We start from the raw sequence: 25,356 nt of genomic DNA, 5'->3' as shown, positions 1-25,356 counted from the left end.
TTAAAATAATCTGATGGAGGAAGGTGTGGAAAAAACAGAATTTACTTTCTATTACAACCATACTCATTCCAGCATGATGTGTAAACCATATTGCAACATTTTTTATTTGAACGAAATTTGAACACAGATTTTATTCATTATACACCTGGCCTGAAACTGTATCTTAACACTACACCAGAAAGCACCCATTAGTCTGGAAGTCCTTCAGGAAAAAAAACATAATTCACAATCATTTCAAACAGAAGTGTTTTAAGAACAAAGGGAAAAATGACCTCTCTTTATTGCAATAGCCAAAAATATCAGTTAAATTTTTCTTCTACTTCCAGTGAGATTTATTTGCTGAAGTTGTCAACAAGTCGTTTCTGTGGCCATGGCCCTGCTCCAGTGGAAATGAAATGATAACTTAGGATGCCCTTGGCTTCTTGATAAGTTTTGGCATTCATCTAGAATGGGGACAATCATTAGAGGTCACCTACTTAAATACAGAAATGTATAGGCACTTTTCTGTAATTTTTGATCACCAAATCAGGTAGGCAATAGCAATATCACCACTTTGGTAAAAATTCTTCCGCTAAGTGTAGCAAAATTATTTAAGTTTACATAAAGAACAGGTTTACAAGGTTTTTGAGGCCTTACACGTCAAAATGGCCCACCAGCCATTGACCACCCTATTTATACTGCATGGTGTCTTGCCAGCACCAGTGAAACAAAAGTGCACGTGTAGTTGTTCAGATTTAATTTACTGTTCCCTGAGTGCAAACCTGAATTGATGGTTTAACAACACAGCCGGCTTTTACATGTGCCAAAGCACTCAGCCTATTTGCACCTGCAAACAATGTCATGGACATTCACACTACCTATTCACATTTCAGTAGGATCATTGCTATCTCTGGCTAAACGTCTCAGAAAACTACACCCTACGAAGATTCTTGGCTCCTCTTGCAGCATCTGTGCCAACACATTATAGATTTTGAAAGCTTAAGTAAATATTTGGTATTAAATGAAACTGATGCGAAATTAACATTAAGAAAATAATTTTTAACACAAATGAACAATTCTAATCGACTATATGGAAAACTGCTTCCCTTGCAGGAACTCCCCAGTTGCTGTAATTCCTTTGCTTTACCAAAGTTATTGCCACAAAGGTTTGAGATCTTTACATCACTGGTAGAAAGTGTAGGCATTGGAAATTCAAATAATGATCAATGCATGTTGAATTTTAACACTATTTTCCAGCAAAAATATAGAAAGCAGATCCATGCTTTACAAAATAATAAACAGATCTGGAAAAGCAAAGATTTGGCTGGGGGGGAAACAGAGAACATTAATAAGTGTGACTGCATTTGCAAACTTAAGCATTCACAGTGTCACTCAGAGGCTGTTGTGGGAAATACAAGCGTTATACTAGTGAAAGTTATTTTGAGGTCAGGGTGCTGATATATCAGTGGGAGAAGAGGGAATCTAACCTTGCTTTTAATCTGTACTGTAACTGGGAATGCCCAATTCTGGCACAGGCACCAAAAGTAGAAAATATTTTGTTCCCTATTACAAAAACTCCCAACTTAGATTTAAAAATAAAATGTATATATTGGATGAAATAACAGCAAATCATTAGGAGGGAGAAGCGATGAATATTACTGCTAGGTTAGGCAGCTAAGGGTAGAACAAAATTAATTCATTTTGTTATTTTGAACATATCTGGGGAAGACTGATATGTGGGAATTAGTTCTGTTCATTTAAGGATTAGTCAAAGCATCACCATTCAACACGAACACAAGATTTAGAAGCAGGCCATTCATTCCCTCGAGCCTGCTCCACCATTCAATAAGATCATGGCTGATCTGATTGTGGCCTCAACTCCACTTTCCTGTCTACACTCCCTAATCCTTGACTCCACTGTCAATCAAAAATCTATCTAACTCAGCACTGAACATACTCAATGACCCGGCCTTCACTGCCCTCTGGAGAAGAGAATGCCACAGACCAAAGACCCACAAAGATTTTCTCCTCATATCAGTCTTAAATGGGAGACCCCTAATTTTTAAACTGCATCCCCTAGTTCTGGACAACCCCACAAGGGGAAACATCCTCTCATCTCAGGATCTTATGCTTCAATAAGATCGCCTCTCATTCTTCTAAACTCCAATGGGTATAGGCCCAACCTTCCTCATAATACAACTCCTTCATCCAGGATTCAGTCACGATAACCTTCACTGAACTCCTATTATATCCTTTATATGTTTTCTTAAGAAAATTTGCCACAGTAAATTGTAGAGCAAAACTCCTGGTAAAATATCTTTTCAAACTACAAGCACTTTGTCATTTTATTTTAAACTGCACAAAATATTAATTGAACTAATTTCTTCGAGACTTCAAAAGGTCCCAGGTGCTTGGTTATTTTTGCTGAGTCTGGACCTTTTTGGCACACTGCAGAGGGAGAGTTCAAAATGGTTGCGAAATGTTTCCGCCACATAACATACCTAATTAGTATTGAGAAATCTAGGTGAAGGGCCAAGGTTCATAATTCAGAACACTAAAGTTTACAATTGGGTCAGAAAGCAAGTTAAATTAAAAAAAAAAGTGATTGGGTGATCAGCTTGGGTTTCAAAAGCCACGGAAGGTTGTAGGGTCCTCCTCATCTCAGAAGTAAGATTTGGGAAGATTAGGAAACTCAGTACAGGGCACTTGAGTGCCCTCTCATAGATGGATCCAGTGCTCCACTGACAGTCATAGGAGGGAATACTCCCAGCTTTGAGGTAGCTGGAGGAGAAGAAATGGGCAAATCAAGTACTGGTGATTGAAGAGATGCATCACGTTGCTAATTTTTGAACACAATTTTCAGCGTAGTCGTTTCTTGGAGTCAACAGGCTAGAAAACGGTTTTTAACAGGATCAATTATAAGGTGTTAGAGAACATCCACTAAAATATTGATCAAAGATTTTACAGACTGAACAGGACTTGCAGGCTCCACTTCTAAAATAAAATTTTAGCCAATGATATGGTTTGCATTGTGACAGGTGGGATCCATGGGGTTCTTTTACTCTGTTTCATCTATTTTAGTTCCTTCATTTCAAATATAGGCTTAACTTAGTGACTTGCCCATTGTTTAAATACTTAAGTATAAAGTACCCCAACATGAACATTTCCTTCGACATATGGAAACTTCTGTTTACCTTGGCTTCGTGACATGTTGACAGGTCTAGTAAGTCCTGCCTGTTCATTTCTTTTGCTACACGTCGAAAGGAATACAATTTTGCAGCCTTGCACAAACGACTGGCAGTGTTGACTCCATTTTTAAAAGGGGAACTAGAATAATAAAAAAAGTAAAGATATAATTTTTAAAAAGGCAAACCCATCCAAGAATTAGAAAACTTGGTTTGCAGTATAATCCCCAGTTTTTTTAAAAACAAAATTGTCTTGCAAGTCGAGCATTTTTATGACCTTTGCCAACAAAGAAATCATAAACATTCTCTATGATTAATTCCTCATTGAAATGTGCTTTTTGCACAAACACCTATCACTTACCAACAATTTGCAGTGCTATACCTAGTACAGCTATCCTTCATTTAGCGCTCCTAATGTAATCGTAAAAAATGGCGCATTAAATCAAAACATGATAAATGAAAATCGCTTTCCCATCAGAAACCATGGCCAGGATTTTTCAGTCAGTGTGTGGGGGCAGCCCCAACACGCTGGCGCAAAAAACGATGAGGGATGACATTTGGCGGGCAGCCCGATGTCTTTACACTGTCTCGCGATGTTTCGTTCGAAGTCGGCTGCGCGTCCGCCAATATTTAAAAGGCCTATTAAGGCTATTAGTGAAGTAATTAAGGTCAACTTTAAATGCTGCCTGTCAAACCTTACGGTTGGCAGGCAGGCGAAAAGGCCAAGCAGCTTTTATGGTTTTTTTTAGGAAACCTCATCCACGAGTGGGATGAGGTTTCCTAAAGCTTTTATGAAACATGTCCAATCTGATGTGACACAGTCATATGAGGGGACATGTTTAATTCAATTTTTTCCCCATTTATTTATTTCAAAAGCACTTCAATCTCCCTGAGCCACAGAGACTGAGAGGCTGAAGCACTCTTTTGCGCACATGCAAAGACGACACTGGTCCCGACTCTCCCTCCCTTCACCCTACCCATATAGGTAGTAGCACTGAGCGCTACTGCTCACGTCTTACATTGGGCGGCCCTTAATTGGCCGCCCATGTAAAATGGCAGCGCAGAGCCAATCGTGGTCGGTTCCACGACCGGCCCTGCCCGCTTCCGCCGAGCCTGCCCGACGTGGGCAAAATTCAGGCCCATGTAATAAGGGTGAGTTATGTTCCTTTAGCAGTACCCACGCAAAAATGAAAATAGAAGCAGCACTATTCAAGGAAGCTCCGTCATTTATAAATCATGCTAAAACAAAAAACGCACTATTAGTGCATGCTTTAAACCTGGATACCTATAGTTCAATACCTACCACTTGCTTTCTGTGATATGACATTATTCTTTGAAAACGATTACTTTTGAGACTGTGCAGAATGTCATACAACAGATGGTCTCTTAATACAGCATCACATATACACAGGTGTTTAAGTGATCTGTAACCCCCCCCCAGGACATCAGTATTTATAAGTATTCAACTTGTACATCTTCCTTATGTTGATTTATTATTGGGTTGTTATGTAGCAACATTTGCTTGGCAGGCTGTGACTAGTGGGGTACCGCAAGGATCTGTGCTTGGGCCCCAGCTTTTCACAATCTGTATCAATGATTTGGATATGGGGACTAAATGTAATATTTCCAAGTTTGCTGATGACACAAAACTTGGTGGGAATGTCAGGTTGTGAGGAGGATGCAAAGAGGCTTCAAGGACATTTAGACAGACAAAGGGAATGGACAAGAACATGGCAGATGGAATATAATGTGGAAAAATGTGAAGTTATCCACTTTGGCAGGAAAAACAGAAATGCAGAGTACTTCTTGAATGGGGGCAGATTGGAAAATATTGATGTTCAAAAAGGCCTGAGTGTTCTTGTTCCTAAGTCACTAAAAACTGACATGCAGATGCAACAAGTAATTAGGAAGGCAAATGGTATGTTAGCCTTTACTGCAAGGGGATTTGAGTACAGGGATAAGGAAGTCTTGCTGCTGTTGTGTAGAGCCTTGGTGAGACCACAAATGTGTGCAGTTTAGGTCTCCTTATCTGAGAAAGGCTAAACTGGTCATAGAGGGAGTGCAATAAAGATTCATCAGATTAATCCCAGGGATGGCTAGGATTGTCCTATGAGGAAAGATCAAGGACGCTGTGTCTGTATTGTCTAGAGTTTAGAAGAATGGTGGTCTCATTGAAGTGTACAAAATTCTTATAGGGCTTGACAGGGTAATTGCAGCAAGTATGCTTTACCTAGTTGGGGCGGGGGTGGGGTCTAGAACCAGGGGACACAGTCTCAGAATAAGAGGCAAACCATTTAGGACCGAGGTGGGGAAGAATTTCTCCAGTGCGAGGTAAATCTTTGGAATTCTCTACCCCAGAGGGCTGTGGAAGCTCAGTCATTGAGTATGTTCAAAGCAGAGATCAATACATTTCTAGATACAATGACACTAAGAAATAGTGCGGGAAGATAGCATTGAGTTAGATCAGCCATGATCTAGATAAATGGCAGGGCTGGCTTGAGAAGCTGAATTGCCTACACCTGCTCCTATGTTCCTAAATCACAATTCCTTAAACTTAGCTTCTCAGTACATCGTAGAAATTATGCCCCGCTGTTCACTCAACTCATTTGCACTGAATCCTTCTGTGATATTTTAGTGTAGCTGTTACTCTGGATTAAAAGTGATATCAGAGAGAGGGAACTTAATTTTCCCAAGTCTGGTGACAGATCTTGGACTGAAAGACCACCTGTCAGCCCCTGAAGAGTCAGCAAGTGAGGAGATCCTGTCAATAGTTTTAAGTGTCTGAGAGCTGTGATGTATTTACCTTCCATTTTCCAGCTGACGCCCAAAATATTTGACAACTCTTTTAACAGCCATGTCAAAATAGTGCAGAGTCCAATTTGATATGAGTGTTCACCTGAGAATAACTTCTACTGTCAGTTCTACCCTAAAAGTAACAACCTTTGGCCAGTTAAAAAGGAATTGTATGCACTAGTTTTAAACGTTTATATTTCAGGCATAGTGCAGTCCCTGCTATTAAAGCAGGATCATCAAGACTTACTCTTCTGTGATCTGCCCTGTTGTTCCATCCACTATTTCCACGGTGTTATCCCCCCGACACCAGTTTACACTCAGCCTTTTATAAAGTGGTTCAGCCTCCTTTGGTTCTTCCTCGCCACAATGGGAGAAGTGTGCCCTCACAGCAGTGAACAGGTCAGGAAGCTTCTCGTTCAAACTCTCATCCACACGCTGATTGATTGCTTTTGTGACGATTTGCATTGGATGGAATTGGCCAGCTGATTTAGAAATACAAAAAAGTATTCACTATTTGAGAAAATTATTTTTCCCTAAGTTATCTTTCACTTTCCTGCTCATGTGTTTGGGTTGGAAATTATAGGGCTGTAACTTCTGAGCTCCAGGGTGTCATATTGGGAGGGGTGGGGACACCCAGACATGTGCCATGGAATCTCCTTTGGATGTTCTCAGGTAAGGCTTGCACAGCAATTGCCCAGAAGTGCAAACCTCCCTTGGGCAATTGCCCTACACTGGGAACCATCCGAAATGCGATTTAAGTTGCAAACTTCGGATGGTTCCAACTGGCTTGCATCAATACTTACCCAGCAAAAAGTTAGAAGAATTAAACCTCTCCCAGCTTCTGGGTAACTATAGTACAGATCTATGGGACGCACCCACACCCCCAAATATTCCCTCCACTTCACAGCACTCCCCCATGCTCCCTGAGCCCCCCACTTCCCAGGGATTTCCCCCTACCTCCCACCAACACCCCCCAACACAGGGCTCCCCCTACCCCCAAGGGAATACACCCTGACAGGAATTCCCCAACCCATGGGATTCCCCCCACTCCCACAGGAACTCGTCCCCCCCACCCCCGACCTCCCCATCCTCACTCTCCCCATCCCCTTGATCTCCCAAATGCAACCCCCCCCCACCACCCGACCTACCCACACCTCTCTGACCACCGCATCTCACAATACCCACTTACCGTATACACTTACCTCCTCCCTGGCTTGTCAAGGACCTTTAACTCACTTGGTTTACGATAGTAGTGCCGTAAAAAAGAGGATGTTGTCTCCTTTCCTTCGACAGAGCTGCCCTTTGACCCTAAGCCCCAGGGATGCGCTGCACTGTTTGGGTATCACCTGGCCTGAGTCAAAAAAAAAGATAGTGTGGCGAAGGGTCCAAGGCCCTGGATTCAGGTTCCAGTCTCTATGGAGGCCTGGGATCGAATCCCACTGTTGCCAAGTTTCCGGTGTTTGGGAGAGGCAGAGGCACAGTAGTATCAACACTGGACTAGTATTCCAGAGACCTAGGGTAATGTTCTGGGGATAAAAGCAAAATACTGCGGATGCTGGAAATCTGAAACAAGAACACAGAAAATGCTGGAAAAACTCAGCAGGTCTGGCAGCCTCTGTTCTGATGAGCTCAGAGCTCTGAAGAAGGGTCATAGGGACTTGAAATGTTAACTCTGTTTCTCTCTCCACAGATGCTGCTAGACCTGCTGAGTTTATACAGCATTTTCTGTTTTTGTTTGTAATGTTCTGGGGACGCAGGTTCGAATCCCACCACAGAAGATGGTGAAATTTGAATTAGATAAAATCTGGAATTGAAAGTCTGATGATGACCACAAAACCATTGCCAATTATTGTAAAAATGCATCTAGTTCACTAAGGTCCTTTAAGGAAGGAAATCTGCTGTTCTTACCTGGTCCGGCCTACATGTGACTCCAGACCCACAGCAATGTGGTTGACTCTTAAATGCCCTCTGAACAAAGGCAATTAGTGATGGGCAATAAATGCTGGCCTAGCCAGTGACACCACATCCCATGAATGAATAAAAAAAAGACAGACTGGGAAAAATATTAAGGTAGAGAACTAGGGCACTGCAGCAATCCAATGCTGATTGCCACACCGAGAAAGTTCAGGCCCATAGTACTTAATATTCAAATGTATTTTTTAAAACTTAGTTAAGACAGAGTGTCTCAGTAATATTCTGTTCAGTCACAATCTATTGCAACATCTTGCAAAAGCTCAAGTGCCTTGATTCACACCATGAGAGAACCTGATCTGTGCCCAACATATTGAAGCCCTTATTTCAATTGAGAATTCTGGGTAATCATCTTGGGCGATGGCTGAATTTGAGAAGCCATACGAAAAATAATCTGTGAAAACTATATCCCTTACAGCTTTAGTACAGCTTTTTTACTTGCTCTGTGGACACAAGGATCCCCCATCTCTGTACAGCATTCCTTGCGTTTTGCCACAAGAATGACACTTAATCTGGGCCCGATGACATATTAGATAGGCCATGGGCACACAAACAAAAGTCAGTCTGCCAAGAGCCACAGACAATGGAGAGGCACACAGCAGATGATTCAAGGGCAATAGGCCACAATAGTGCCAATTCAGTTTCTATTCAATTCAAAACCCCCATGCAAAAATGACAACATTATTCTCATGTTACTTCTCCAAATGAAATCCATTGTACTTACGGAGGACAACACTAGTGATGTAGAGAGGTTTGATAAAGTGGCTGAGGAGGGCTCCCTGGACTCCCAGCACCATCCATCGGCTCAGTTTATCACTTGCAGTCATGCAGCAGACGTGAGTTGCTGTCACACTAGGGCGACAGTTTGCTGCTGGCATGGCGGAACCTTTGGAATGAATGTGAAGTCTCATTTCAGGGTTTCGGTATGGCACTGGGTCCCTACATAAGACAAATGCAAAATGAAGTATATTAATTAGAGGAAAAAAGATCAGTAATTCCATCTGAAACTGATCTGACAAGATAAAAAAGCATGTGCCCTGTTTGTGCTGACAATTTCATGTGAAAACGGTGAACAGGTTATCTTAAGTAATAAGGTGCCAATATAAATCATAAAAGTACAAAGTAAAAAATGTATAAAAAGTGCGAACTGCTAATCTTCCCAGAATAAACAAATGGATAAAACATGCACCACTGAACTGATTTCTTCATGTCTCGGTGTTTTTTCTCCCTTGTCCAGTCTCTTCCCTTCCCACCTATATCCTTTATCTTTGATGCTTTCGTCACTTTAACAGTTTCCAGATTCCTGGCCCTAAACACCTTTTTACCAGAAACATCTAATCCATCTACATCTCCAGCCCCAGCCCCACAAGGACAGTTTGAGAGCTGTCCGCTTCTTCTTCCAACAAGAGCCCAACCAGCCTCCACCCACCAGCACCATCCTCACTTGGTTCAACTTGTTCTCACTTTGAATGACTTCTTCAACTGCACTCACTTCCTCCAAACAAAGGATGTTGCAGTGAGTATCTGCATGGGTCCTAGCTATCTGTTGGAGTGTGAACCATTCTTATTCCAGTCCTACTCAGGTCCCTCCCTCACCTCTTTATCCCACTCCTGAACTGAAGGTTTTTAAAATCAACTTTGTTTCCAATTTTCACACTTCCTTTGTCTTCACAAGGCCATCCCTGACCTTTCCTTTCCTTGACTTCTCAGTCTATTGTCAGAAATGGAGGCAACCAAGCAATATTCAATATAAGCCCACTGCCTCCTTGATTATATTTCCTCACACCCTGGTTCGTGTAAGCCAGGCTATGCCATTCTTTCAGTTTCCCATCTCAGTCACGTCTGTTCGGATGAGTCAACCTTCCACACCATTTATTCCAATATATCTCCCTTCATCCTCAACCAAGGAATCACCGCCGCCATGGTTGGTAGGGTTCTCAACAGTGTCTGTTCTTTGTCATGTACTTCTGCTCTCATCCCTTCCCCGCCCTTCTAGAACCATGATTGGGTTTCCCTTGCCCTGATCTTCCACCCCACCAACCTCAATTTTGAATGGATCGCCTTCCACCATTTCAGCCACCTCCACGGTGATGCCAATAGCATCTTCCCGCCCCCTTTCAGCATTTCAAAGGAACCGCTCCCTCCATGATATCGTGGACCACTCCTGTCACCCCCAACATTCTTCCCTTTCCCACCGCACCTTCCCATGCAAGCACAAGAGATGCATCATGTGCCCTTTTGCCACCTCACCTGTCACCATCCAAGACTCCTAATACTCTCCCCCAGGTGAAAAAATGAATTACTTGTGCTTCTTTCAATTTAGTACACTGCATTTGCTGTTCACAATGCAATCTGCTATACAATGGGGAAAACAAACAATGATTTGCAGAACAACACTGTTCAGCCCAGAAGTGTGATCCTGAACTTCCAGTCGCCTGCCATTTTAATTCTCCACCTTGCTCTCACTCTGATCTCTCATTTTTTGGCCTCCTGCAGTGCTCCAAAAAAGCTCAATTAAGTTTGAGGAATGGCTCCTCTTCTTTTGACTGGGCACTTTACAATGTTCTGGACTCAACACAGAGTTCAACAGTTTTTGACTGAGACTTCTGCCCCTATTTTGTTTTGTTTTGCTTCACTGGTTTGAATTTTTTCTCGTTTCTCTTCTATTTCCTTTTCTTTTAGACGGCAGCTTATCAGGGTCCTGCCCTTCACATCTCTTTGAGGCACATCTTTTCTGTACTTGTTCCATTAAAATTCCCTCTGGCCTAGAACCATGAATGTTTTTATCATTTCATCTCTCCTCCCTCCACCTTAACAGACCTTCCCCCTATTGTTCTTTTCCCCAACCATCTCCCTTTCATTTGCTCAAAGCCTATCATATTTCTAATTTTTCCCAGTTTTGATGAAAGATCATAGATCTGAAAGATTTACTTCGTTTCTCTCTCTCTCGAGATGCTGCCAGACTAGCTGATTGTTTCGAGCATTTTCTGCTTTTATTTCAGATTTCCAGAATCCACAATATTCAGCTTTTGTATTAGGTGAAATGTCATTGGGCATGCCAGTCAGAATAATGTCTTGTAAGTAGCAGTTAGTAGTATCTTGATTTCAACTGATTAATCAACACCAACATTTGAAAACATGGGCCTGAATCTTCTGGTCGGCATGCAGGGGTGGGCCCCGCATGCTGACATGTAAAATGACGCGCGGTGATGTCTGGCGTGTGTTCTGACGTCACCGTGCGTCATTCCGATCTTCAGTTCCGCAGGCGCGCACCGGAATCGGCTGCGCACCCACCGAACTGTCAAAGGCCTGTTAAGGCTGATAATCACCTCATTAAACTGGTTGTCTGGGCTGCCCATCCAGCCTTAAGGTTAGCGGGCAGGTGAAGAGCCCAGGCAGACTTTGCATTTCTCATGAAACCTCATCTACGGGTGGGGTGAGGTTTCATGAAGGGCTTATAAACAAAATAAATTTCTTTATTTAAATACATAAACATGTCCCAGCTCATATGACACTGTCACATGAGGGGACATGTCTGAATAATTTTTTCTCTTTTTTTTTACAATGTTTGGTTCTTAAATTAATCTCTGAGGCAGCTCCATGCCTCAGGGGAAATCAGCGCTTTTTCCCACGCGTGCGCGAAAGAGTGCAGGCTCCGATTCTCCGTCCTCCCCGCACAGGTAGCGCTGAGCAGGCCTTAATTGGCCCGCCCACGCAAAATGGCGACGCACAGCCGATCACAGGCAATGGTCAGCTCCGCACCCGGACCGCCCGCCCAATGGGGACAAAATTCTCCCCATGCACTTGCGTATATGCATCTTTCAAACTCTTCTGTCGACAACCTGCAGGTTGTGGCATTAAAGCTTGTTTGATTTTGCTTGAGATGTTTTACAATGCTAAGGTATATAAATGAAAGTAGTTGTTGTTGCTTAATGGAACTTTGATGTCCCCCAGCCAAGCAGGACATAAAGGATTGAACGAATACCTGCACGTAATGTGGTGTGTATAATCAAAATTGCAAGTGGGCTTTTATACCTAGAACCAATCTGCCAGGGTTTTGTTTTCATAATTGGTGTCATCATTCCTTTTAATATTTATTGTAAAAATATCAGAAGTTAATGGATGAATATTTCCATTTGCATTTCACAGACTCATCATTTTCAAGAACAACCAGAGAAATGGCTGAACACACTTACATGAGAATGCTCTGAGCAGCCCCCTTTGGAACTTTGCTGAGGTAGAGATGGAAAAAAATATTTTTCTTGAAGGAGAGTAAATCGCTTCCTGAAGACTTGTAGAAAATACATTTTTCTAAACCCACAGGGTCATTACTGCAGAACAGAAGGAGCTGCTTAAACAAATATCTGCAAAAATGACAAAGTTACTGGCTATAGAAGGGATATCACAATACTATATATTCATATTACAAAAGGTAAAACCTTTTCTTATCATGTTTGTTTCTTCTCCCCCTGTAACCCCATACTAACAAAGATCTGTGTTCGACTGGAAACCAAACTTCAAACAGTTCCAATATGCTGCGATAATTAAATACACAGATCAGATATATCCCAGGTTCTGAGCTCAGTTAGTCAATAGTTGCAAGGGCAGTGAAGTGGTATAAAAGAAACAGGTCCTAATCCTCACTCTTGATCACTGCCCACGATCCCTGGTAGAAACTGTAAAAAGGTGTCATTGCAGAGAGAATCAGACTTCATTGTTATGCTCAGCAGGTCTGGCAGCATCAGCAGAGAAGAAAAGAGTTGACGTTTCGAGTCCTCGTGACCCTTCCACAGAACTACCAGTTGACTCGAAACGTCAACTCTTTTCTTCTCCGCCGATGCTGCCAGACCTGCTGAGTTTTTCCAGGTAATTCTGTTTTTGTTTTGGATTTCCAGCATCCGCAGTTTTTTTGTTTTTATTTCATTGTTATGCCCCTGAAGTTGTGTAGCTGCCAACAATTAGTGTCTAGGATCAAATGAAAAGTGAATAGTCTCCAACAGAGTGTTGCAGGCTGGTACATTCCAAAGTCCAGGACCACATGCTGAGGGATGCACTAAAGCTTGGGGCAGTCACTGCAGAGGTGCAATGGGGAAAGTTCGCTGTCTAAGACCTTTCAGCCATAGTGCACTGAGAGGCAGGGAACTGTATAGACCCCCTCGGGCTGTATGATTCACTTGAACGTATGCAATGAATATTACATGTATCACAATTATATTGAAGCACCTCAGAGTGCAACATTATCTGGCTGCAGATAATTTGAACAGCATGTAATGACCATTTTGAAATGTCTGTAATGTTCCTTTTATTGTATTGAAGCATCTCAGAGTGCAACGTGATCTATTTAGATAATTTGAATATCACTGCAATTTCTGTGATGGTCATTTTGATATGTTTTGTAATGGTCTTTTAGATATTTTATGAATAAAGTATATTTTCTTCAAAAAAAAAGACCTTTGTCTCTATGACAATTTTATCGTTTGTTCTCACTCTAGTGAGAAAAAGCAAGGGGAAGAAGAAAACACTGAATAGCCACATCACCAATTTCCATATCTAGACAAGGTACTACAAGAAAGAACAGCAAATATACAAAGAGGATCAGAACATCTGTGTGTTTGTGTGAATGCAAGAGTTTTTATACCACACACGCTCCAATTCATGTCTGCCTTGCTTTCACTCGTGGTCTTGGGGAAGCCACAATTCTACACATTCTCAAACTTGAACTTACTGGTCTTCCACTGGGTGAATTGTTTTATGCTTGAAAACAAGTGTCTAGATAATCACTTTCAGCATTAAAATGTTAGAAACCCTGAAATTGAGAAACTGGAAGTTACTCGGCAATGTCTGCAAAACATCGTAGAGGGAGGTATTATGTTATGTGGTCCAAAAACTGCATGCATGGGTCAATCTGCTTAGATATTGTGTAGAGTCAGAGCTGCTAGCCAGAGTACACACTGGGCTAGTTTGCATTATACAGTACCAGAAATTTTGGGGCAATGCTAACTCTGCTCCCTCAGTCCAAAACATACCTCTTACAGGTACATTTGTCAGGATATCTGTCTGAACAAGGATGTAGTTATTCAGCTCAAGTTTTTTGGAAGTTATAGCATAGCACTTATGGACCAAGTCAATAAAAAATTAAACTGCCCGTTTGCCCATAGTTAAAAATTATCTCACGAGAAATACAAGCTGTTCCAAGGTAGATACGGATGTGAAAGGCTACTGGATTAATTTAGATGCAATGTAGCGCCCTCAATTATAGAGCAGACATAGATTCCCGTCACACAATGGCAACAGTTTACTGCTGAAAACAAAAGTAGAACCTTTGGGATGAATGTGAAGTCTCATTTCAGGGTTTCGTAAAGGCACAGGGTCTCTACAGAAGACAATAGTACAGTGAAGTATATTCATTAGAGGAAATAAGATCAGTCATTCCATCCGAAACTACACAGCATACAGCTGACACCCCTGTTAGTGCTGTCAATTTTACCTCATGTGGAAACAGAATGGAGGTTAATTATTAAGATGCCAATGTAAGCCACATAAGTGCATAAATGCTATCTAAAAAGATGTAAAAAGTGTGAATTGCTAATTTCCCCAGAATAAAAAAGAAAAATACAAGTTGCGTCAAGATAGATACTGTGAGAAAGGCCAATGGATCCATTTAGGTGCAATGTAGTTCCCTCCATTGTACAAAGGATATAAGGATACCTTACAAACTTCGGCATTGCAGACTCTCCCTCTTAAGAAAAAACAGCAGCCAACAGGGAAGCACTGAAACTCGGTTCAGCCTGCTTTGAAAACTATCTCCGCCAAACTCCAATGTATCCAGAGGAAGGCTAGAGATGGATCAGCTGCAGATGCCCCAAGCGCCAACAATGGCACATGAACTGCCAGTTCAGTGGAATTCTATGCTGATCTCGCATTTGACTCTTCAGTAAGAGAGGATGCACTGAAGACGATGAAGCCACATACAGTTCGGACATACTCGAATAACGAGGAGTCTACCACCAGAACTCAATAGTTTTTAAAGTTATTCCTGCGCAATCGCACTTTTATTTTAAATGATTTTTTATTCTTTTCACAACCTGTGGGCATTGCTGGGTAGGCCAGCATTTGTTGTCCATCCCTAATTGCCCTTCAGGTGGTGAGCTGCCTTCCTGATCCGTTGCAGTTCATGTGGTGTAGGAACACTCACAGTGCCGATAGGGAGTTCCAGGATTTTGACCCAGCGATAGTGAAGGAACAGCGATATAGTTCCAATTCAGGGTGCTGTGTGGCTTGGAGGGGAACTTGCAGGTGGCGGTATTCCCATGCATCTGCTGTCCTTGTCCTTACAGGTGGTAGAGGTCATGGGTTTGGAAGGTGGTGTGGAGGGGCCTAGGTCAGTTGCTACAGTGAATCTTGTGTATGTCACACACTGCTGCCACTGCATCGGTGGTGGAGAGAGTGAACTTTGAAGATGGTGGATGGGGTGCCAATCAAGCAGACTGCTTTGTCTTGAATGGTGTCCAGCTTCTTGAGTGTTGTTGGAGTTGCACTCATCCAGACAAATGTTCTAACACATTCCTGACTTGTGCCTCATAGATGGTGGACAGACTTTTGGAAGTCCAGGGGGGAGTTACTTGCTGGAGAATTCCCAGCCTTTGACCTGTTCTTCAGCTACAGTATTTATACAGCTTGTCCAGTTCAGCTTCTGGTCAATGGTAAACCCCAGGATGTTGATTGCGGGGGATTCTGCAATGGTAACGCCATTGAACGTTAAACGGAGTTGGTTCAATTCTCTCTTGTTGGAGATGGTCATTGCCTGGCACTTGTGTGGCGCAAGTGTTACTTACCACTTAACAGCCCAAGGTTGAATATTATCCAGGTCTTGCTGTACATGGACATGAACTGCAGTATCTGAGTCGTAAACGGTATTGAACATTGTGCAATCAATAGCGAACATCTTCATTTCTGATCTTTTGATGCAGTTATGTCTTTTGTACATTTTCCCTTTAGATCTCTGAAGTTCGTTTTCAGTCATTTCATGGTTGACCACGAATGACTGCAAAGTGAAAAGTTTAAGTTTCTCCAGCATCCTCTTCCAATTCGCTCCCTCACACGAGGGATTGGTCTCAAAGCTCTCTTCTGCAGTGTCTCTAAGATGCCAATGTTTGCCATGTCTCTGTACTTGTGTGAACTACTTATGAAGCAATATTCCAAATACTGGAGCAGTGTGTGTATTATGGATGTGATGTGGGGGTCTCATTACATATTTCAATTTATGGAAATCTCTCTACACAGTGAATTGTGTGTGTCATTACCTTTGCAATGCCCGTCTTGCAACCACTACAGCATGGCAGTCATGGAGTAAACGACCATCAAAATGTATCCAACTACTGTAACATGTCTCTCCTGTTCCCAACGCAACCACTTCATACTGTTCACTGTTGCCATCTTCTGTCACTGTGAAGTCAAAAAAATGGAATGAGTATCCTCTTTACAGGAACAATATGGAAATGCTATCTGGATGTAGAGGATACATAATTAATCTGTTTGGGGAGTCTTAGTACACTTATCGGGGTGTCGGTCCACAGTACAAAACTCAGTAGTTTGACATAAAATGACAACAATCCGACTCAATAGGAGTGAGGAGAACAAGGATTCATAGAAGCGCAGAAAAGGATGCAGTTTTAAAGCCAGAATTGAAGCATATTATTGCAGTATAGAGAAAGATCCTGTAGCTACCCAATGCTATACTGCAGGGTTGTCCAACCTTTCCATGTGAGGTGCCACATTTCAATTTTTTTCTCACTCAAAGTGCCAATGAACAAATTTCAGAAAGATAAAGTTTAGCAGAGCATTACTATAAATAGTTTAAGATAAATTCAGGGTTCTTTAGTGCAGCCTTGGCAAACGGAGTGCAGCTGACTGAGTGAAGGCTTAGAGTTTGCCAAGAGGGGAGTTTTAAGTGTTAATTCTGTTCTTAAATTTTGCTCTTAAAATTTAATGTAGTCTGTAATTAGCAGTAACTGGAAAGTACCGTGTAAGCAGGTTAAGTTCCTTCTTTCTTGCAGTTTACACGATAATCTCACTTTCAGCTGGAGCAGCCAACTGGTTGAATCTAGTTACCGTAGCCCCAGTTTAGTTTACCATAAATTCAGGGTTCTTTACTACAGCCAAGGCAAACAGAGTGCAGCTGAGCTAACTGAGTGAAGACTTGGGAGTTTGGTGAGATGGGGAATTGTTCGTGTCCTCTTTCTATCTTTCTCACCCTATAGAAATTGGTTCTTGGTCTACTACAGGGAAAGCAGTTAGCTGTTTGGTGAGTATCTGGCAAGTGGGTAAGTCCTATTCTATCCCTAAGGTTTAAAATACTACACAATTTGGTGGTAAAGTTAATAAAACATATAAGAAAACAACATAAGTAAGTGATTATTATGGTCAAGTAATTATTTACAACACATTAAGGGTGGCAGGACAGGTGATGTGTCAAGGCTGCAGCACACAGGAGCTCCTGGATAACACCGTGATTCAGGGCTAACATGTCTGCAGTAAGTGTTTGCGGCTTGAGGAACTCTGGTTCAGAGTCATTGAACTGGAGGCAGAGTTGCACACACTGACACATTAGGGAGGTGGAAAGTTACCTGGATGCTTTACACCAGGAGGCAGTCACTTAGGATAGGGTCTTCTGATTTGATCAGTGGCCAGGGATAGGAGGGTCTGACTGCGAGTGAGGCAAGAAAGGGGACCCAGAGGGCAGGAGTGTGAGCCTCTGCAATTGAGGCTCTCTCAGCTTCTTGGATGAGACTGGGGGGCTGCAGGATGGACGAGCAAACTGACCATGGCACTGCGATACAGGAAGCCTTCCAAATAGGGAGAGCAAAAAGGAATGCAGTGGTAATAGGGGACAGTATAGTAAGGGAGATTGACACTGTTCTCTGTAGCAAAGAGTGATAGTCCAGACAACTTTGTTGTCTGCCTAGTGCCAGGGTTTGTGACATCTGCTCAGGGCTGGAAAGGAACTTGCAGTGGTAGACGGAGGATCCAGTTTTGTGGTCCATGTAGGTACCAATGACATAGCAGGATGAGGAATGAAGCTCTGCAAAGTCAGTATGATGAGCTAGGCACCAAATTAAGAAGCAGAACCTCTAGGTAATAATTTCTGGATTATTACCTGAGCCGCAAACTGGCATAGGACAAATAAGATTAGAGAAATGAATACATGGCTCAAAGACTGATGTGGGAGAAGGGGGCTCCGGTTTGTGGGGAATTGGCACCACTATTGGGGAAAGTGGGATCTGTACCGTTGGGAGGGTCTACACCTGAGCCGTGCTGGGCTGGTGTCCTCGCGAGCTGCCTAACTAGGGAAGTGGAGAGGGTTTTAAACTGAATAGTAGGGGCAAAGGATCAAATTTGGGAAGATGTGGTAAATCAAAGAGTAAAGACAAAGCAAGAGAGACAGATATTAATATGGGAAACGATAAACAAACTGTGACAGGAAGGGATAGAGAGTACAAATCTAAGAGTAAATTAGCAGATAAGGCTAGACGCTACAAAAATAATAACAGGACAAAACTAAAGGCTTTATATCTAAACGCACATAGCATTCAAACAAAACAGATGAACTGATAACGCAAACAGAAATAAGTACGATCTGATAGCCATTACAGAGACATGGCTACGGGATGACATAGATTGGGGCCTGAATATTGAAAGGTGTTTGACAATTAGGAAAGACAGGAAGTTAGGAACAGGTGGAGGGGTGGCTCTGTTAATTGAAGTATTAGCACATTAGAGAGGGATGATCCAAGTTCAGAAAACCGGATGTAGAAATGGTTTGGGTTGAGATGAGGAATGATAAAGGCAGGAAGTCACATGTAGGAGTGGTTTACAGGCCCCCTAAATGTAGCCAACAGTAGGGCAGAGTATAAAAGAAGAGATAATAGGAGCTTGCCAGAAAGGTACAGCAATAATCGTGGGGGGTTTTAATCAACATATATACTAGAAGAATCAGATGGGCAAAGGTGGCATAGAGGAGGAGTTCTTGAATGCTTTTGGGATAGTTTCTTAGAACAGCACATTCTGGAGCCAGAGAGCAGGCTTTTCTAGACCTGGTACTGAGTGGCAAGATAGGGTTAATTGCTAACCTCCAAGTGAATGCACCTCTAGATAGCAGCAATCATAATATGATTGTATTGTAAGTTAACTTTGAGGGACAAACAAGTGCATCCAAGACTAGTATTTTAAAACTTAAAGACAATTATGAAGGCATGAAAGCAGAGTTAGCTAAAGTAAACTGGCAAATGAGGTTAAGGGATATGTCAAAAGAAATTCAGTAGCAGACACTTAAATGGATATTTCAGAATACACAGAATAGGTACATTCCAAGGAGGAAGAAAAATTCCAAGGGGATGGTCCACCATCTGTGGTTAACTGAAAAATTTAAAGACAGTATCAAACTTAAAGAAAAAAAGCATATAATTACGCAAAGACAGGTGACAGATCAGAAGATTGGAAAGAATATAAAGAACAGCAAAAAATGACAATATTAATAAGGAGGGAAAAATTAGATTATGAGAGAAAACTAGCTAGAAATATAAAGATGGATAGTAAGAGTTTTTATAGATATTTAAATAAGAAAAGAATTAACAAAGTGAGCATTGGTCTTATAGTGTGCACCTGGGTATTGATAATGGAAAGTAGGAAGATAGCGGATGAATTAAACAGGTATTTTGCTTTGGTCTTCACAATAGAGGACACAAGTAACATCCGGAAATAGTCGTAAATCGGGAAATGCAAGGGAAGGAGGAACTTGGGAAAATTGCAATCGCCAGGGAAGTGATATTGAACAAATGTTTGGGGCTGCGGGCTGACAAATCCCCAGGTCCAGATGAACTGCACCACAAGCTCTTGAAAAAAGTGGCTAGTGAAACAGCTGATGCACTAGTTTATTTCCAAAATTCCCTAGATTCGGGGAAGGTTCCATTAGATTGGAAAATAGGTAATGTAACTTCTTTATTCAAAAATGGAAGGAGACAGAAAGCAGGAACCTATAGCCAATTAGCTTAACATCCGTCATAGGGAAAATGTTAGAAGCTATTATCAGAGACGTTATAGCAGGGCACTTAGAAAATTCAATCAGGCAGAGTCAAGATGGTTTTGTAAAGGGGAAATCATGTTTAACCAATTTACCGGAGTTCTTTAGAGGAGTCACACGTGCTGTGGATAAACAGAAACCAGTGATATATTGTACTTAGATTTCCAGAAGACATTTGATAGAGTGCCACATTGAAGGCTATTGCGGAAAATAAAAGCGTATGGTGTAGGGGATAACATATTGGCATGCAAAGAAGATTGGCTAACTCACAAGAAGCAGAGAGTTGACATAAATGGGTCTTTCTCTGGTTGGCAGGATGTGACAAGTGGTGTGCCACAGGAATCAATGTTGGGGCCTCAACTTTTTACAATTTATATAAATGACTTGGATGAAGGGACCGAAGGAATGGTTGTTAAATTTGCTGACGACACAAAGATAGGTAGGAAAGTAAATTGTGAAGAGGACTTCAAGAGGCTACAAAGTGAGATTGATGGGTTAAGTGTTAGGTTAAGTGAGTGGGCAAAGATCTGGAAAATGATGCATTATGTGGGCAAATGTGAATTTGTTCATTTTGGCAGGAAGAATAAAAAGGAAACTTATAATCTAAATGGTGAGAGATTGCAGAGCTCTGAGATTCAGAGGGGTCTGGGTGTCTTACTGCATGAATCACAAAAGGTACAGCAGGTAATTAGGAAAGCTAATAGAATGTTATCATTTATTGTGAAAGGATTGATTACAAAAGTGCAGAGCATAGGTAAGATTAATGGAATCATCCCAGATTTGCACGATGTGTGATAGTGGGCGGGTAAAACGATGTTTTACCCGTCGGCCACAATGGCGGCTTTTCACGCTGTATCATCCCAAACCCACCGCATTAGGTATGCATTCCCGGGAAACACACCATTTCGATGGCGGGTGGGCTCTCACTGGCCCGCCACGTCATCACCTCGCTGCTTCATCACACTGGGTGCTATATTTAAAGTTCAGATCTGTGCACACATCTCAGTGCTTCCAGCCAAAGTTTAGTGCAGGGAAGATGTCCACGAAAGGCAAAAAGACTGCAGCCCCCAGGTTTAGTGACCTGTCAATGGAAAGCCTTTTGGACGCCAAGGAGGCCTGCTGGGATGTCCTCTACCCCAGCTCTGGCCACAGGAGGGGCAGTGGCATGGCCAACCAGGCTTGGGAAGCGGTGGGAGTGGTGTTCAGTGCCAATGTTGCACAGAAGAGGTTGGCTATCCAATGCAGATAGAGGATAAATGATCTCCTCTGTGCAGCCAGGGTTTGGCAACCATCTCATCACTCTAAACTCACACACTCAAGCCCATCACACATTCACTGGCATCTCACCCACTGCCAGCTCAAGGGGCATCACCACCCATTCTCACACACATACCTTCACATGTCCATGTGGCCTCATCTCCCCTGGAGATAGCCTCCTCAGCCCTCACCATCTTAAGGCCACTTGCACAGATCAACATATGCCCCCACACAGAACCTGGGTTACCCTCCTTCCCCAGTACAGCCCTCGTCCTGCTTCCTTTTCACTTGCCTGAGGCCACTTCTCTCCCTTCCCTAAGCAAGCCCTAGCCCTGCAGCCATTGAAAAGCCACCCACATATAGCTGATCTGGTAGGCAGAGACCTGCCGTGAACCCTCCTAAAAGTGATGTGGTGCTGTCTGTGAAGCCTGGCACTGATGATTGCGAGTGCTGACTGAAGCAAGATAGGCAAACGAACCTTGATGTCCTGAGCAAAGTGCAGCTTGTCAGGTGCACGTTGCTCATATGCTGTTGTGAAATACGTCAGCCTGTTTTCTCACCAGTGTGGGTGGACGATCCAGCAGGAGCCCTAATAATGATATACAGATGTATTACAATGAGTTCTGTCGAAGGGTCATGAGGACTCGAAACGTCAACTCTTTTCTTCTCCGCCGATGCTTCCAGACCTGCTGAGTTTTTCCAGGTAATTCTGTTTTTGTTTTGTATTACAATGAGGTTCCCAATACCCGATGGCGGGGAGCCCGCGAGCAGACAATTGCAAACCGGTTTCACGCCGTCCTGAAACCAATCGTGCCATATTGTACGCTCATGCCATCAAACATGTCCCATGCTGGCGGCCACAGAAAATCGCGGCCCATATCTGGAGTACTGTCTTCAGTACTGGTCTCCTTATTTAAAAGATGTAAACGTGTTGGAAGCAATTCAGAGAAGGTTTACTAGACTAATACCAGGAGTGGGCGGGTTGTCTTATGAGGGAAGGCTGGACAGGTTAGGCTTGTATCCACTGGAATTTAGAAGAGTAAGAGGCGACTTAATTGAAACCTTTAAGATCCTGAGGAGTCTTGGCAGGGTGGATGTGGAGAGGACATTTTCTCTTGTGGGAGAATCTAGTACTAGGGGTCACTGTTTAAAAATAAGGGCCGCTCGTTTAAGACAGCGATAAGGAATTTTTTTCTCTCAGAGGGTTGAGAGTCTTTGAAACACTCTTCCTCAAAAGGCAGTGGAAGCAGAGTCTTTGAATATTTTTAGGGCCGAGCTAGATAGATTCTTGATTAACAAAGGGGTGAAGGGTTATCGGGGTAGACAGGAATGTGGGGTTGAGGTTACATTAAGATCAGCCATGATCTTATTGAATTGCAGAGCAGACTCGAGGGGCCAGGTGGCCTACTCCTGCTTCTAATTCGTATGTTCATATTAAACATGAATTTGAAAAATATCATTGTCAAAGCAATAAATTGTTAATTTAAAAAGAGTAATTAATAAGAATGACCATTAAAAGTGCTAAACAACAGAGCTAACTAAACCTTTTTTGCCTTTTCACTTAAGACATGCTAGAGGATATTCTCCAAGTCCTGGTCATTAGGGAAGGAGCGTGGACCAGGGTAAAGCTAAGGATTTGGGTTAACTAACATTGACCTTGCATTCGCCTCTGGTGCGCACACTCCAAGCTGGTCTCAGTGGAATTCATACAAAAGTGGGGGTCTTTCAGCCTGGGTTTTCTCCTCTCTTGGCCTGATTTGGGGATTGGCTTTTGGGAAAGGAGGAGGAAGGGAAGGGTTTGCGCGAGTCCGCCTCACTTCCAGTCTCAGGGTTCTCAATCACACATTCACTCACACAGATTCTCACACCGGGCTCAGGGGGTTTGGAGATTTACCTCAAGAGGAATTCGGGACAGCTGTGATGGTGTTCAGATGCGCTTCCTCATTCCGCCCTCTCTGAGACTTCAGCTGACCCGGAATGTTGCTGTGACAGCCATTCCTCATGGCCTTCCCGGCCCACCCCACCATCCTGACCCTTAAGCTCCTTGAGGGGGCTGGTGCCTGTGCAAGAGATCATGGCCAAAGGCAGAAAGAGTGCACGATGTGAAAACAAAAGAGAAGCTACTCACCCTCACACTGCTCCTCTAATCACAGACTGTTTCTCTTCCACAATTGCTGCTGATGGGCTCTTTGGAGAGCCTATCAGCAACAAATGCAAGAGAGAAACAGCCTATGATTAGAAGAGCAGTTCCCTGCAGATCTGTCAACTCCACTTACCTGCATTTTGAACAGTGAACCGGTGGGCCGGATAGAGGGGCTTGGTGGGCGAATTGTGGCCGATGGGCTGTATGTTGGGAGAAATCTGCTATACTAGGCCTGGGGCTGCTTGATCAACACTTGAAGCCTAAAGTATCCCATTCCCCATGTCATCCTCGCTTTGGTTAATGCAATAAATTTTGCAAAAAGTAAACTGTAATAATTAGTTTTTTTTAATTAAAAATGTAGGCAGGAAATAAAATCTTAAATACAACAGAATAGAAGGAAAGAAAAATCAGAAAGCGCAATTTAGAACAAAAAGAATTCTAGAGCTTCTTCTGCACTTAACTGGATTTAATGCAGAAAAGTCAACTGTTTTATTTTCCAAGATATGTTGACATTTGGGCTGCTCCAATCTCCCCCTCCCCTTTTTCCTTAAAGGAACATAAGAAATCAGCTTTTTTTAAAAAAAAAAGATTTTAATTGAAATTCCCAATATCTGCAAATGGCAAATTATTAAAGACAGATTTCCTCCTCAGTTTGAGGAATAATTTCCTACTGTTTTCTAATCAAAAGTCAGGTTTGGAGTTTGGTTTACATTACATTCATCAATTTTACCATTTTATATTTGATTCAGTTTTAAAGATATTTGCTTCATTATACTGTGGAAGTAAACTGCTACTTTAAATCATTTTAGAAGCCAATGTCTGTTTCACAAATTCGATAAGATTCAGCTGTAAGTAATAAAAACAAAAAACTGTGGATGCTAGAAATCCAAAACAAAACGAGAATTACCTGGAAAAACTCAGCAGGTCTGGCAGCATCGGCGGAGAAGAAAAGATTTGACGTTTCGAGTTCTCATGACCCTTCAACAGAACTAGGTGAATCCAAGGAGGGGGGTGAAATATAAGCTGGTTTAAGGTGGGGTGGGGGGGGTTGGGTTGGGGGAGAGAAGTGGAGGGTTGGTGTGTTTGTAGGGACAAGCAAGCAGTGGAGGGGGGTGGTGTGGTTGTAGGGACAAGCAAGCGGTGATAGGCTATATAGCCTATCACCGCTTGCTTGTCCCTACAACCACACCACCCCCCTCCACTTCTCTCCCCCCACCAAACCACCCCCCGCACCTCCACAGCTTAAACCAGTTTATATTTCACCCCCCTCCTTGGATTCACCTAGTTCTGTTGAAGGGTCATGAGGACTCGAAACGTCAACTCTTTTCTTCTCTGCCGATGCTGCCAGACCTGCTGAGTTTTTCCAGGTAATTCTCTTTTTGTTTCAGCTGTAAGTAACAGGGTGAAAGAGAAGTGTTGCCATCTAATGGTCTGTAGCAATACAGCAATCAATGTTCCAGAGATTACAGCTCCAACATGTGACTGAGGTTAACTTCTACATCAGTGAAGACAATTCTAGGTCATGAGTAAGGGTTAACACGTTGCTTCTTGCAAACAATCAACAAAAGCTGCGATATTTAGGATTCCAGCATGTGTTGATACCCGCGCCCAAATGTCAGATTTGAATTTAATTCTGGGTGATAAAAGCTCCTTTTCAACAAAAGTTAAATACTTGAAGTTAAAGAGTTTCCTCTTATCAATCTAATTTACAATATATGCAATCATGAAATCCTCCAATATAGCGGCATTACACCTTTCCCAACTTGGCAGTGTAACTAAGGATTCAAGGACGTTTGATGTATGCTATAGTTCACACTAGGGCAGAAAGTTGATTTGACGGGAAGGCAAAGGAAAATGGACAAGTTTGAATTTTTAGTTTGGTGTTTTCCAAAGTTAGTTAACTCTTGAGCGTTATTCTGGCATGTACCTCTATATATCAGCTGTGTTAA

At 42.5% G+C, this 25,356-nt stretch overlaps 1 protein-coding gene across 1 annotated transcript in view; it reads right to left on the bottom strand.

The window, feature by feature from the left end:
• Window positions 1–332: 332 nt before the first annotated feature.
• adad2 (adenosine deaminase domain containing 2) overlaps window positions 333–25,356 on the bottom strand; it is a 33,924-nt gene continuing 8,900 nt past the window's right edge. Inside the window, exons 4-9 of the mRNA XM_041179136.1 lie at window positions 16,232–16,373; window positions 12,125–12,292; window positions 8,653–8,867; window positions 6,205–6,439; window positions 3,174–3,306; window positions 333–443 (exon numbers count right to left, since the gene is read on the bottom strand). Of these exons, the coding sequence (XP_041035070.1) occupies window positions 333–443; window positions 3,174–3,306; window positions 6,205–6,439; window positions 8,653–8,867; window positions 12,125–12,292; window positions 16,232–16,373 (1,004 nt within the window). The remainder of the gene's footprint in view (window positions 444–3,173; window positions 3,307–6,204; window positions 6,440–8,652; window positions 8,868–12,124; window positions 12,293–16,231; window positions 16,374–25,356) is intronic.

This window comes from Carcharodon carcharias, chromosome 34 (genome assembly GCF_017639515.1).
Source record: "Carcharodon carcharias isolate sCarCar2 chromosome 34, sCarCar2.pri, whole genome shotgun sequence".
Taxonomy (NCBI): Eukaryota; Metazoa; Chordata; class Chondrichthyes; order Lamniformes; family Lamnidae; genus Carcharodon; species Carcharodon carcharias.
Note: the sequence above shows the minus strand (reverse complement) of the source record. Positions and strands in the feature narration are given on the sequence as shown.